The 15,034-nt window shown below is 49.7% G+C and overlaps 2 protein-coding genes across 5 annotated transcripts in view; one reads left to right on the forward strand and one right to left on the reverse strand.

The window, feature by feature from the left end:
* CSTF2 (cleavage stimulation factor subunit 2) overlaps positions 1 to 4,042 on the forward strand; it is a 17,610-nt gene extending 13,568 nt beyond the window's left edge. For all 3 annotated transcript variants that reach the window (XM_075573073.1, XM_075573072.1, XM_075573074.1), the window contains 2 exons: positions 2,740 to 2,865; positions 3,840 to 4,042. In XM_075573073.1, the coding sequence (XP_075429188.1) occupies positions 2,740 to 2,862 (123 nt within the window). In that variant the 3' untranslated portion in view covers positions 2,863 to 2,865; positions 3,840 to 4,042. The remainder of the gene's footprint in view (positions 1 to 2,739; positions 2,866 to 3,839) is intronic.
* A 1,194-nt stretch (positions 4,043 to 5,236) lies between these two features.
* The window catches only part of NOX1 (NADPH oxidase 1), a 28,617-nt gene continuing 18,819 nt past the window's right edge, over positions 5,237 to 15,034 (reverse strand). Inside the window, exons 10-13 of one of the 2 annotated variants that reach the window (XR_012788390.1) lie at positions 9,268 to 9,414; positions 7,512 to 7,636; positions 6,578 to 7,120; positions 5,237 to 6,539 (exon numbers count right to left, since the gene is read on the reverse strand). Coding sequence is in view for 1 of the 2 variants with exons in the window: in XM_075573075.1 (XP_075429190.1) it covers positions 6,994 to 7,120; positions 7,512 to 7,636; positions 9,268 to 9,414 (399 nt within the window). In the remaining variant the exon portion in view is untranslated. Of the gene's footprint in view, positions 7,121 to 7,511; positions 7,637 to 9,267; positions 9,415 to 15,034 lie in introns of both variants that reach the window. The other variant, XM_075573075.1, reaches the window with a different exon arrangement.

A 15,034-nucleotide genomic window follows, 5' to 3' on the forward strand; every position in this document is an offset into this window, starting at 1 on the left:
TGCCTTCCTCTGAATCAATATACTGTAAGTACAGATATAGGATAAAGTATCTGGCGTCTAAATTTAGCATAGGATGGACGTATGTCTTTTTTCAACCTCATCTACTATGTAACAACATTTTAGGGGGTCGGAGCATGACTGCTCCTTAGCAAGGAAAATGAGTGTGCCCGAAGGGCATTTTAATCTTGTGTAAGTAACTGCTCCCAGCTCCAAAGATAGCAATGTAGAGACTCTAAGAGGTTATCAGTGAGACCCGAAAATAGAAAGTATATAAATTATATAAAAAGTCCAGAGATGGTTCTAAATCCGCAGCGATCCAGGTGAAAAATCATAGGCAAATAACATCGCATGTGGTGTAATGTAAGGGACTGTACTGGAAGGGAAAGATGGACCCAAGGAGAGAATAGCTGGAGAAACTAGAGCCAGCCTTGAACCGTGCCCTTAGTAACACATATAGCATAAATATCTTGGTCCTAACTTCTGCATCCCTTGATATCCAGAGATATTAAAGTATCCTTTGTTGATAGAACCTGAATCCTTTGTTGATAGAACCTTTGAGATCCCGCGTGCTGAAGCCGTAGGAATGACCGAAGCCTCAGACCTTCCGGGAAAGCTCCAGGCTGATCACATGGAGGTGCCCGTCTCTTCTCGGCGTTCTCCCGTGAGGCGTAGCGAATTGCCGGAATTTGCGCAGCGGAAGTGCGTCACTCCAATCGTGGGATAATAGAATTCGAAAAAACAAATTGGTAGAAGAGCAGGAACCCAAAAAAAAAGCACCGTTCAACTCACCAGGGATAGCAAAAATAAAAAAAGTTTATTAAATCACATTGTAAAAAAAACTAAAAACAAACTGACATAAAAACGAAACCTCCTACGCGTTTCAGGCTCTCCAGCCCTTTCTGAAGGAGAAAGGGCTGGAGAGCCTGAAACGCGTAGGAGGTTTCGTTTTTTATGTCAGTTTGTTTTTTGTTTTTTTTACAATGTGATTTAATAAACTTTTTTTATTTTTGCTATCCCTGGTGAGTTGAACGGTGCTTTTTTTTTGGGTTCCTGCTGTTCTGCCAATTAGTTTTTTCCGAAGGGCATTTTAGCCTTTTCCCCTGGGTATGTAAGAGACTTGGCTCGTTTAGGGAGGAGATTTTATTTCTACCCTCCGAGGCAGAGTATGCCCGTGTACCTGGAGATTGTTTGTGGTGTTCCCCTCCCTCCTCCATGAGCAGCTGACTCCACGGCTCTCCGCATGTGGGTGGATGGGTTTTGATCTCGTGGATAGTGTTCTGCTACGAGGGACATTCCCTCAGCCTACCAACCTGTCGAAGAGGGACCATAGCGTGACTCATCCCGCCGGGACCACAGCGAGTCTATGCAAGAATTCCGGTCGCCTGCCGTGGCGGGAGGAGTGCGGAGAAGCGCTCCAGCAATCAGGTCCAGTGAGTTCCGTCAGATCCAGCTGTCACCTTGCTCCTCAATGCTTCCTTCTGTCTTGGCGATTTCCCTCTTTGGGATGAAGTCGTCCCGATCGGTCGGCGCCTCTCCAGGGATTCTGCTGGTAGAGCCTTGCCGCGGCCCAAGCACCTCGGGAACTCCGAACCCTCCGCTGGCTCCTTCAGTGAAAAGACGGGGCTGCTCTTGATCACCAACAGCTGGAAGGGGAAAGCCCAACGGTATCTCACCCCATTTTCTCGCAGTATCGTTGTAATCGAGTTCAGACTGCGTCGTCTCGCGAGAGGAGCTGGCGATAGGTCCTGGAAAACCTCCAGTGAGTGGTTCTCAAACGCCAGCTCTCTTTGGCCCCGAATTGCTGAGAATACTGCTTCCTTTGTTCTAAAATAGTGGAAGCGGGTGATCCTGTCCCTTGGGGTCTAGGCCTCAGCGCCCTGTGGCTGCTGTCTAGAGACAATGTGTGTGGTGGCGGTGAGCCACCACAATGGGTATCCCGGGTCTCCCTGCAGCCGTAGATTATTTCTGCGATCGCAGTTCTCTGCATCTTCCTGTTGCATCTGGGCTTGGAGACGTTCCAGGTTTTGTTCCATTTTGTTTTGTGCCGCGATTTGTTTCGTCCATCCTTTTTTGGGGTGGGGAGGGGGGGTCTGTCCTAACTCCCAGGAATGACCATGTTTTGTTGAACTTCTGGCAGCGCTAGCCGAAGCTCCGAGTGAGCAGGGCCTTACGGTTATTGAATAGATCCACTATATCTGTTCTGTGCTGTTACGGTCGTGATTTGGAAGCTCCTTCCATCTCGGATTCGGAGCCTGCGTGAGGCCTCCTGCCTGGGTGCTGCGTGAGGCCTCCTGCCTGGGGGCTGCGTGAGGCCTCCTGCCTGGGTGATGCGTGAGGCCTCCTGCCTGGGTGCTGCGTGAGGCCTCCTGCCTGGGTGCTGCGTGAGGCCTCCTGCCTGGGTGCTGCGTGAGGCCTCCTGCCTGGGTGCTGCGTGAGGCCTGCCTGGGTGCTGCGTGAGGCCTCCTGCCTGGGTGCTGCGTGAGGCCTCCTGCCTGGGTGCTGCGTGAGGCCTCCTGCCTGGGTGCTGCGTGAGGCCTCCTGCCTGGAGGCTGCGTGAGGCCTCCTGCCTGGGTGCAGCGCCCCTTTGACAGTGACATGTTTTAATGGGTTAAAGGGTCAGTCCCACGTAGGAACACACTGACCTGTAGGTTGGATAGAAGTCGTGTGACCGGTCAGATTTTAGTTTGGATAACGTACTGAGTGTCCCCCTCCTGTCCCCGTGTCCCCCCTCCCCCCCAGGCCGCCCTGATTATGCAGGTGCTGCAGCTCACCCCGGATCAGATCGCCATGCTGCCCCCCGAGCAGAGACAGAGCATCCTCATCCTGAAAGAGCAGATACAGAAATCTACGGGGCCGGCGTGAGGGGTAAGAACGGGGGCCACACAAATCTACGGGGCCGGCGTGAGGGGTAAGAACGGGGGCCACACAAATCTACGGGGCCGGCGTGAGGGGTAAGAACGGGGGCCACAGAAATCTACGGGGCTGGCGTGAGGGGTAAGAACGGGGGCCACAGAAATCTACGGGGCCGGCGTGAGGGGTAAGAACGGGGGCCACAGAAATCTACGGGGCCGGCGTGAGGGGTAAGAACGGGGTCATGTCTCGGGGCGCCAACACCCAGCGCCACAGCATGAAACTACAATCCCACGCGCGCCACGGTGTCATTAATACTATACACACACGTACGTGCCACGGTGTCATTTAAACTATACATGCGCCTCACGGGGTAATTTATACTATATACACGTGCGTCACGTGGGTCATTTATTGCACGTACACGTGCCATGGGGGTCATGTATACTATATATACACACGCATGTTCCCCACGGACATTCCCATTGGACGAAGAGTAGATCAAGCAGGAGAAGACGAGACATTCTAGCAATCTGGAGACAAAAGGGAGACGGGGGGTGGTGGTCAGTAAGGCAGGAGGGAGACGGGGGGTGGTGGTCAGTAAGGCAGGAGGGAGACGGGGGGTGGTGGTCAGTAAGGCAGGAGGGAGACGGGGGGTGGTGGTCAGTAAGGCAGGAGGGAGACGGGGGGTGGTGGTCAGTAAGGCAGGAGGGAGACGGGGGGTGGTGGTCAGTAAGGCAGGAGGGAGACGGGGGGTGGTGGTCAGTAAGGCAGGAGGGAGACGGGGGGTGGTGGTCAGTATGGAAGGAGAGAGACGGGGGGGGCAGTAAGGCAGGTGGGGTCAAGGGTGCTGTTTTTGAGACACGGTGTGACCTCGGCTTGCTTAAAGGATGAGAGGAAAGTGCCAGAGGATGGGGAGGAGCTGAAGATATGGGCGAGAGGTCATGACCACTTTATACCACTAACCCCCACTTCCTCTCCCCTTGCAGGTCCTTGGCGGGAGCTGGAGACCTCGCCACAGACTATCCCCGCCGGCCAGCATCACCCCCCGATCCCCAACACTCTGCCGTTAAACCCTTCAGGCAAAGCATCAAGTTCATCCCCACCTCCCCCTCCTGTCATCAACATGTTCTGTGTTTACTTTGGACGTGTTCAGCGGTTAGAAATAAACTTTGGACGTCACTATGAAAAAGTGTGCAATCACTGAAATATCTTCTTCTTAACCCTTCGCACTCCGTTAGTTTTACACGTGTTGATTAAATGCAGTGAGGCCAAAGTTTTGGTTTCACCCCCGTCCGCGCATTTCGTTGCGCTTAGAATTTTTTTCGTCTTGGGAAATGTTTGCATTTCTGTGGGTCCCTCTAAAAATTACCTCTCGTTCGTTTTGTAAAAGCTGCTTTATCGCAGATCAGGACTTCATTGCGATGGATTGAGGCGGCTGGGCTAGTATCGGTATTCACCCCAGAGGCGGCTGCACACAAACAGTTTGCTGTGGGAACTCTGCCACATAACATCATCTGTTTTGTTTCTAACAGCGGTCTCATACCGTACTATGGCCTCAAACAGCAGTAATATGTTTCTTTTTATTACTGCAGTTGCTACCTTTTAACGTGTTCATGTAAAACTCTGGTCAATTTAACGCCTTCTCAGAGTGACCAGGGACGGGCGGACGTCAGGCTTAAGATGTGACCGTGACGGGGAAAAGTGATGGTGACCAGGAAGGGATAGACAAAACAGTGACAGAAAGGGGACAAAGACGTGGGGGGACAGAGACAGGAAAGGGTTCCCCAGAGGGGACAGACGTGAAGAGGGGGACAGAGACAGGAGAGGGTGACGCAGAGGGAACGGAGGCGGTAGAGGGTGACGCGGATGCCGGAGAGGGTGACAGGGGGGCAGAGACAGGAGTGGGTGATGCGGCGGGAGAAGGTGACGCAGAGGTTGCCCTTAACAAGCGTATCTTGGTTTAAGTTACTATGGCCATTTCACCTCTTACTGACAAGGCCACAGTAGTGCGAACGTGGTATAAAATGTTTCAGGGGACAAAGTCTTCCAAGGAAGCTGGTGCCTGGGAAAATGACCGCGCCCGAGCCCCGGACACCCACACGCAGCGAGACTGCGGGAGTGCTATGCAAATGAGCTTCCTCGGGATCTCCCCATATTGGCTGCAGCAATGAGTCAGACGTGTTACTGTTACCGTACAGTTTGTTGGGAGTGAAAAACAACGTCCTGTGCTCCCCTGTCGCCCCGCTAATCCGGCGCTCCCCTGTCGCCCCGCTAATCCGGCGCTCCCCTTCGCCCCGCTTATCCACGGCCCTGCTATCTATACAATGATGTAGAGCATCTATATACTGTACATTGATAATGAACACATCGTGCTGTATAATGATGCCGAGTATGTTATTATTAATTATTTATATTCATTGTTTTAGCACATACAAAATACATTTTACAGCAGCAAAACAAAATATGAGATCAGTACTTATGTATGCCCACGCGGCAAGTATGGTTTCCCTTATCTGTAAAAGGTATTGGGGTCCCCCCATGCTTCTGCATTTTCACCCCATATTCTGATTATAAGGCAGCTGAGTTTATAGTGCTGGCTGATAGACCATGTGATATAAAGGGGGCATTGTTGGGGATTTCACACGTCTGGAATACGAACACTGATTTAGGGGGGGTTGTAAAAACTGACTGCACTAGGTTACCAAAAGTGGGGAAATAATCCCGTACAGATTAAAATGGGGGCGGTGGGGGGTTGTTCCTGCGTTAATCAGAGAACCGGACCCTCTATTTGGTGAGGCTTTTGTATTTACCGCTTTGGTGCCGGCACATTTGGGGATTGGTGTGTTGAAGGGGTTAAAGGAGCAATCCATCCTAACAAAACCCCTTTTGGAAGCGGGGTATCCCCCAGACCTGAACATCACCATTTTCAGCCCCCGGAGACCCTCCCCTGGGCCCCCGAGATTCCTAGTGTGGAAGTTACCGACGTTACTACCTGGGATGTACAGTAAATGGCCACCCAATAGAGAGCCGCAACCGATGATGTGGCAGTTTTCTATTGGCCTGAGATTTGGTAGCCATTTTTGTTTCCCCAGAGGGAGATTTAAACCCGGCAATATCAGTATAGGGAGCTGAATATAATGGCGTGTGGCTCTCGACTCCCACCGGGAGTCGGGGGAACTGCTCCTTTAAGGGCAGTCTTGTGATTCGGTATATACGGTATCGGTCTCCTGTGTCCTTATCTGGGAAAAGGCAGTGACACTTCCCAGCAGTATGAACGTTTCCGGGAGGGCGAGTCATGCCGGGTGAGGCAGTATATGTCTTTGTACTGGGAGGTTTACTTCCTTGTTGGGTACGTTGAGCTTTCACCCATTGCACAACCTGGTCAGAATTGTGACGCGACCAGGAGGTCCCGAGAGCTGGAATGTGGAGATCGATCACAATGTTTTCACGGGGTTATTCTGAGAGCAAGGAGAGGATGGAAGAGGCTGTCTTTCAATGAATGAAACTGCCCGCCAAGCAGGAAGATTGCTCTCCAATAAGTGAGATTGATTTCTAATGAGTGTGACTGCTTCCCCCCCCTCCAATGAGTGAGATTGAACTCCCATTGAGTGTGACTGCCATCCAGTGTACCTGACTCTCCCCCCCCCACCCCAATAAGTGAGACTGCCCACCATTGTGATCCCCACCTCCAATAAGTGAGACTGCCCACCATTGTGATCACCACCTCCAATAAGTGAGACTGCCCACCATTGTGAGCCCCACCTCCAATAAGTGAGACTACCCTCCATTGACTGACTGTCCTCCAGTGTAACACCCACCTCCAATGAGTGACCCTCGCTTATATTTCGTAACACCTCCTTGTTGGCTCAATGTGAACCACGTTATGATCAGGAAGTGACAATGTTAGCGCTTGCTCTGGCAGTGAAACGGTTACCTCATATTATATACATTATATACACATCAGTCCGAGCAACATCTTCTCTTAAACAAAGAACGACAGTGCTACGTCTTGAGTGAGCTCCAATGGGGGACCCAAAACATCTCAGCAGGAAAGTGCCATGTCCAGAACATTTTACAGACTTCTCTCCTTTCCACTTGTCCGTTCCATGTCCTGTCCACAAGTAATGGCAGGCGAGCCGCTCAGAAGTTCTCCTTGTTGAAGTAGAACTGGACTTTCCGAGGGTCCAGGCTGGAGTACTGGTGGCAACATTGCTGCAAGGTCTTGGCCAGGGCCTGAGGGCCACAGAGGAACACGCCCACCACAGACCTGAGGGAGGAATCAGGAAGGAGGGGTCACACAACAGCGTGTAAATGGGTCTGTGTCACTGTCACCCTGTGATGAAAGGGTTTCATGTCCCATAGCTCCCCTCTGTCTGTGTCACCCTGCGGGGGGAAGGGACAGACTCCATGTCCCATAGCTCCCCTCTGTCTGTGTCACCCTGCGGGGGGAAGGGACAGACTCTATGTCACATAGCTCCCTTCTGTGTCACTATGTCACTGTGCGGGGGGAGGGACAGACTCCATGTCCCATAGCTCCGTTCTGTGACACTGTGTCACCCTGCGGGGGGAGGGACAGACCATGTCCCATAGCTCCTCTCTGTGTGTCACCCTGCGGGGGAGAAAGGGGGGGGGGGGAGAGAGGGGGGAGGCAGACTGACCCGGGATTTGCTTCTGCCACCGTAGAGAACTCGTTCTCCCACAGCGGTCGTCCGAAGCTGGTTTTCTGCCTCAGTCCTGTCACCGTGTCCATGGCCTCATCAAAGTTAATCATGGCGTGTCCAGCCTGGGGAGGGGAGAGGCTGTCAGTATACTCATAGCACACGTATGGTAACAGAGGATCCTCTCCTGTCAGTATACTCATAGCACACGTATGGTAACAGAGGATCCTCTCCTGTCAGTATACTCATAGAACACGTATGGTAACAGAGGATCCTCTCCTGTCAGTATACTCATAGCACACGTATGGTAACAGAGGAACCTCTCCTGTCGGTATACTCATAGCACACGTATGGTAACAGAGGATCCTCTCCTGTCGGTATACTCATAGCACACGTATGGTAACAGAGGAACCTCTCCTGTCGGTATACTCATAGCACACGTATGGTAACAGAGGATCCTCTCCTGTCAGTATACTCATAGAACACGTATGGTAACAGAGGATCCTCTCCTGTCAGTATACTCATAGCACACGTATGGTAACAGAGGCTCCTCTCCTGTCAGTATACTCATAGCACACATATGGTAACAGAGGATCCTCTCCTGTCAGTATACTCATAGCACACGTATGGTAACAGGATCCTCTCCTGTCAGTATACTCATAGCACACGTATGGTAACAGAGGATCCTCTCCTGTCAGTATACTCATAGAACACGTATGGTAACAGAGGCTCCTCTCCTGTCGGTATACTCATAGCACACGTATGGCAACAGAGGATCCTCTCCTGTCAGTATACTCATAGCACACGTATGGCAACAGAGGATCCTCTCCTGTCAGTATACTCATAGCACACGTATGGTAACAGAGGATCCTCTCCTGTCAGTATACTCATAGCACACGTATGGTAACAGAGGATCCTCTCCTGTCAGTATACTCATAGAACACGTATGGTAACAGAGGATCCTCTCCTGTCGGTATACTCATAGCACACGTATGGTAACAGAGGATCCTCTCCTGTCAGTATACTCATAGCACACGTATGGTAACAGAGGATCCTCTCCTGTCAGTATACTCATAGCACACGTATGGTAACAGGATCCTCTCCTGTCAGTATACTCATAGCACACGTATGGTAACAGAGGATCCTCTCCTGTCAGTATACTCATAGCACACGTATGGCAACAGAGGATCCTCTCCTGTCAGTATACTCATAGCACACGTATGGCAACAGAGGATCCTCTCCTGTCAGTATACTCATAGCACACGTATGGTAACAGAGGATCCTCTCCTGTCGGTATACTCATAGCACACGTATGGTAACAGAGGATCCTCTCCTGTCAGTATACTCATAGCACACGTATGGTAACAGGATCCTCTCCTGTCAGTATACTCATAGCACACGTATGGCAACAGAGGATCCTCTCCTGTCAGTATACTCATAGCACACGTATGGTAACAGAGGATCCTCTCCTGTCGGTATACTCATAGCACACGTATGGTAACAGAGGATCCTCTCCAGAAGGGAGAACACACAGCAGAGTGATACACACAAATACACATACGCTGATACAGATACAGTGATACACACACAGACCCTGCTGATATACTTACATACAAACACACACAGACATAGTGATACACACACACGCTGATGCACAAACACACTGATAGACAGTGAGACACACAGACACACACAGTGATACACACAGGACACGTATAATAAGCTGTGTTTCGTCGCCCCTGTAACCCGCACGTACAATGCTGCTGTCCCAGCTGGTGAGGAAGAGCCGGTAGTTGAGGAATCCGTCTTTTCCGGATCGTATCATCTCGTTTTCCAGCGAGCGCAGGAGATCAGCGAACCAGGCGAACGCCCCGGTCTCCCGGCACAGCCAGTAAAAGTAAATCTGCGGAGCGAGGCAGCGCGGTGAGAGGAGGATATCCTGAGCCAACTTACATCTCCACTCACTGAGCACCCAACGGGGGCTGTCCCTTTAACCCATTAAACACATCACTGTCATCAGATCTCTTTGCCCCTACCTGGGACTGACCCTTTAACCCTGTCACTGTCTATGATGACTTGTTATTGCTTTAAACCTGTTCATTTATCTTAGAACAGAGCTGGTCCTGATCATTTGATCTCTTTCCTGATGAAACAGAGCCTGTTACACTGAAAGAAGGATTGCAAACTTTATTTATAACCTCATACTATAGATTATTGTGGTGAGCGTTTAAATCCTGGGGTTAATGTAGGAATGTGTATGTTAAAATGACCCTACCTTTATACATGTAATCTTACTTCTGTATCCTGTGGTTTATGGCTGGGTATAATTGCAGCAATAACTTTCATAGACACATTCTCACACAGAATTACATTCCTCTGCCTTTGTATCTTGTGGTATGTAGCTGGATATAACTACAGAAGGATTATTATTATAAGAAATGATTCTCACATAGAATATTCTGGTTATGCTAAAAGGACTGGAGGTCAACGTAACAATCAGGACACAAACATGGCTTTATAGTAATATTATATATGTGTATAGAAAAGCCCTTATTAAGTTCAATAATTTTTCTTCATTTAAACCGCAGGTTTTCTTTTTTTCTCACGTTGTTATTTAATGCAGAAGTTTCTTGGGTGGCGGTGCAGCTGCCTTTGAAAAATCGTGAAACGCGTCAGAGTTTGTCTGTTGCTGTTTTTTATGTGTTAAATAAACGTTTTGTACCCAGTATACTTGCAATTTTGGTCCCACGATTTTTCAAAGGCAGCTGCACCGCCACCCAAGAAACTTCTGCATTGTATACCAACCCGGTAGGAGCACGCCCTACAGCACCTGGATCTCAAGAGACTTGTGAGTTTCCTTTTTCCTATTTGCACTTTACCCATGGCCTGTGACACCCATACAAAATATACCTTATACAGAGGTTAGTGGGAGTCCGCAAAGAGTGGCTTTAAGGGTTACTAGTGGCAAGGATAGAACTACATTGTGCTGTATGATTTGGAAGCAATTCATTGTTTGTACTGCATGGCTGTTCCCTGTGAGCATTGCATAGGAACACTGGCTCCTATTCCTTCACATTGTTATTTGGCTGATTTCCTGGGGTTCCCTTTTATCCTTTTCACACTCCTGTTTTGTTAAACGAATAGTCAACATTTAAACGTTTATCTCAGTGATTTTCAACAGGGGATCCTAGCACCCCTAGTGTTCCCGGGGCACCCCTAAAGGGTTCCCTGCAATTCTTAGGTAATTTGAAAATGGTACCAAATACAGAAGTCCTTACAATGCATCTGATCTCAGACGCACTATTAGAGAGGGTTGGGGTTCCTTACAATGCATCTGATCTCAGGCGCACTATTAGAGAGGGTTGGGGTTCCTTACAATACATCTGATCTCAGGCACGCTATTAGAGAGGGTTGGGGTTCCTTACAATGCATCTGATCTCAGGCACGCTATTAGAGAGGGTTGGGGTTCCTTACAATACATCTGATCTCAGGCACGCTATTAGAGAGGGTTGGGGTACTTTACAATACATCTGATCTCAGGCGCGCTATTAGAGAGGGTTGGGGTTCCTTACAATACATCTGATCTCAGGCGCGCTATTAGAGAGGGTTGGGGTTCCTTACAATAAATCTGATCTCAGGCACGCTATTAGAGAGGGTTGGGGTTCCTTGCAAAACATCTGATCTTAAACTCGCATTAGGTCACTTTGCTCCTACATGGGACTGACCCTTTAACCAATTGAATTAGGATTTGAGTATGCCATCAAGCATCAGCAAGGTCCCGCAGATAATGGAACACCTTCGCTACAGCCTGGATTCCAGCAGAACGGTGCAGAGCAGGTAATATGTATGTTGAATTTGAATGAAGAGCAAGATCACTCCTCTAATGGCTCTCGCTGCCCTGTTGTTAAATTTAAAGGTTGAAATTATGTTTTTAGATTAAACAAACTTTAAATCATTGATATTAAAATAATATTGTGCAAAAAAGCAATAAAAACACAAAACAAGAAGCAGAACAATAAAAACCTGGCGTTTGGCAGCAGGAGAAGGTAACATTAGGCCAGGTCCATAGAAGACGCGCACGATGGGGGGGAGTGGCGAGGGCGTGCCGGGGGGGCGTGCCCGTGACGTCGTGTGAGCGGTTCGCCCTCATTGGTTGAGCCCGTGCACGTGACCCGCCCCGGCTGTCGCGCGGCAAATACTAACAAGTTTGTCTCGCCGCGCATCGGCTGCGCTCACGTGTGTGTCTATGGACGCGCGCAAAGGCCTCCGTGTGTTTGTATTTGGCACGAGCGACGTCGGTTCAGCTATGGACGCAGCCTTAGGAAAAAAGCTAACCATGAGTTGAGGACTAAAAGGGATCACCAAGTGGCAAACCAGTCGTGGATGTGATCAAGTGGATCCAACGTGGAAAAATGATTTTGACAGATGTATTACAGAAATGAAAACCAGTACAAAAAAATATATCAATGGCGCTCTGCACTAGTATTGTGTAAATATATAATAATAAAAATATACAACCAGTGGCGTGGATGTTTCTCCTAGGAATGGATGTTCCACATGAGATGGGTAAACATGTAAGGAAAAAAATCACAACATAGTGTAATACTGTTAAACATACATACAAACATGTAACATGAGACGGACGCTGAGAACAACAGGTGACCAATTACAAACACATTTAATAAAGTATATCATTAAAAATACATAAAATACATAAAATAGAAACTGATAGGACACTCCAACTCAGGTGGGGGTACCTGCTTACCAAAAGTAAGAAGGTATGAAGCAGTGGATAGGTAAGAGTATCCCCTCTATGGATGGCTGCTGCTGCAACGAACTGCTGGGCTCACACGTGTATCCTCCGTGGATGGTGCTTGCTCCCTCTGTTTGTGGCATCCGCCTCTGTTCGCCGTGGACACGGATGATTCGCGTGTCTGCTGGAGGTAGTAATTCCTTCCTGCTCGGCTACTCAAAGCGCGCCAAACGGAGCTGGTACAAACGCGGATGGATATACGCCCGGATTCGTCAGCCTGCGGGCATCAGCTGGCAAGTTCCAAGAGGGATAGGGTTCACCACCGAGTGTGGGGGACCTCTCAGAAACACCCTACGCGTTTCGAAACTGATTGATTCCTTCTTACTTTCGGTAAGCAGGTACCCCCACCTGAGTTGGAGTGTCCTATCAGTTTCTATTTTATGTATTTTATGTATTTTTAATGATATACTTTATTAAATGTGTTTGTAATTGGTCACCTGTTGTTCTCAGCGTCCGTCTCATGTTACATGTTTGTATGTATGTTTAACAGTATTACACTATGTTGTGATTTTTTTCCTTACATGTTTACCCATCTCATGTGGAACATCCATTCCTAGGAGAAACATCCACGCCACTGGTTGTATATTTTTATTATTATATATTTACACAATACTAGTGCAGAGCGCCATTGATATATTTTTTTGTACTGTTCATTACCTGACTGGGGTTCAGGGATATATCACGGGCTGCCTGCTCATTAGGATATAGCGCTACCTATTTGTTCTTTATCCTAGAAATGAAAACCAGACAACATCAGAAGTCCACGGGCCTACACTGCCCTCAAATCCGGGGAAGACTACAAACAACACAATACCCAGAGGAGGAAAGTGAGCTCAGAGACAGCCACAGAGACGGTTATCAGAGGGGAACCAAGGAGAGATTGGAACCAGAGTCTAGAGCAGGGGGGGGGAACCCCAGTCCTCAAGGGCCACCAACAGGTCAGATTTGCAGGATATCCCTGCTTCAGCACAGGTGGCTCAATCAGTGGCCCAGTCTTTTGACTGCCCCACCTGTGCTGAAGCAGGGATATCCTGAAACCCTGACCAGTTGGTGGCCCTTGAGGACTGGAGGTGGCGAGAAGTGGGCTGAATCGGTGCCAGGGTATACTTCCAGACTGTTTGCCCTGTAGGAATGAACACTGCCAAGCGGAGCGCAGAGAAATCCCAATGATGACACTAACAAGAGGGCGAGGCGGAAGAAAACGCCGCCTGATATTTGCTCATTGGTCGGATTAACTGCGTCAGCGAGTGACCATTTTGCAAGGGGTTTTGTCTTGTCTAAAGAGGGCAGAATCCATGTTAAAGGAACAAGGCAGAATTAGCTGGGCAGAAATCTCCGCCTCTGACACATCGTGGCCACCACCGGCCCCGTAACAATGCAAGGCCGCGCTTATAGTGCCGGCGCCGCCGCCCGAAAACAAATGCATTGCCGCCGCCGCCGCCGTGTGCGCTTATAGTAAGCGCGACGGCGACAATGCGACGGAGCGAAAACTGATAGTCAGCAAAATGTGATTTTTCAAGGGCTGTCACCTCGTGTGACGGCCCTTGAACCAATCAAATGGGCGGAAACCTGCGACGCCGCCGCCCGGCGAAATATAACTTTCGACCGGTGGCGACGGGTGACGTCACCCGTCGTGTCGCCATCGCCAGCACTATAGGCGCGGCCTAAGGAAAGGTGAACAGTGTCAATGTTTCTGGTGTTGCCAGGTGGGGCACGTTGCGAGATGTTGTCATTCAAACCAGTCTCAGGAACAAGGTTCAAGAATGTGAGGCACAGGGGGGGGAAGAGCGAGTTAGAATCAGACATGGCTACGGCCCCCGTCACTGTGTGCACGCCCGCGTCAGAGCACCTGGTGGCGCGTGCTCCAGTTCGGAGAAGAGCAGGAGAAGAGCAGGAGATTGCGACGGGGGGAGGGAGGCGTGACGGGGGCGCAGCCATGATGTCACGCGGCTGGTTTGCCCTCATTGGCTGAACCGCCGCCGTGGCAAACGCCCGGCCACCGCGCCCGAAAGACAAAAATCTTGTCTTTTGGCCAAGGTGGTCGCGCATCGCGCTTTCTGCAGGCGCACGCAGACAGCTGCCGGGGGCCCCTAGAGGTCCGGATCGTGTTTGCGCCGCGTCAGGGTCAGAGAGACAAGTTAGAGGAGGATAACAAAATCAAACGTGACGGGACGGGTTACGGGAACCGCGAGACATTCTGGAATCAGGATTGTGCAGAACAAAAGTGAGCGGAATTAGTGAGTCTGCAGCAGGAAGAGGAGAAAACGCCGCTCTCCTTATACATTGATCTGTAAATGAGTTGTAATTTGTCCTGAGTTTTGTTTTCCAGAAAGAAAAATGACACGACAAAGCCGCAAGTGAAATTAGGGCAAAGATTATGAAACAAGAAGCAATTAACATGTGAGGTCTGGGCAATGCATTCCTTCTATGTGCAGTGTATGACTCTTTCTCCTCACACTTGATGTGTGACTCAATCATTTTGCACACGCACCTCGGCTCCTGATCTCACCTCTACGAGGAGTCAGGGATGGGTTGGCAGAGGGTTAGTACAGTTTGGGGGATGGTTGGAGGCGCAGTGTCAAAGTCAGAATAAGGCCGCGCTTATAGTGCTGGCAACGCGACCGATGACATCACTCGTCGCCGTTGCGATAGTTATATTTCAAGTTTAGGCGACGTCGCTGGCTACAAGGCCGGCGACGTCATAAAGGGG

The sequence above is a fragment of the Ascaphus truei genome, chromosome 16 (assembly GCF_040206685.1).
Source record: "Ascaphus truei isolate aAscTru1 chromosome 16, aAscTru1.hap1, whole genome shotgun sequence".
In the NCBI taxonomy this organism is placed as follows: Eukaryota; Metazoa; Chordata; class Amphibia; order Anura; family Ascaphidae; genus Ascaphus; species Ascaphus truei.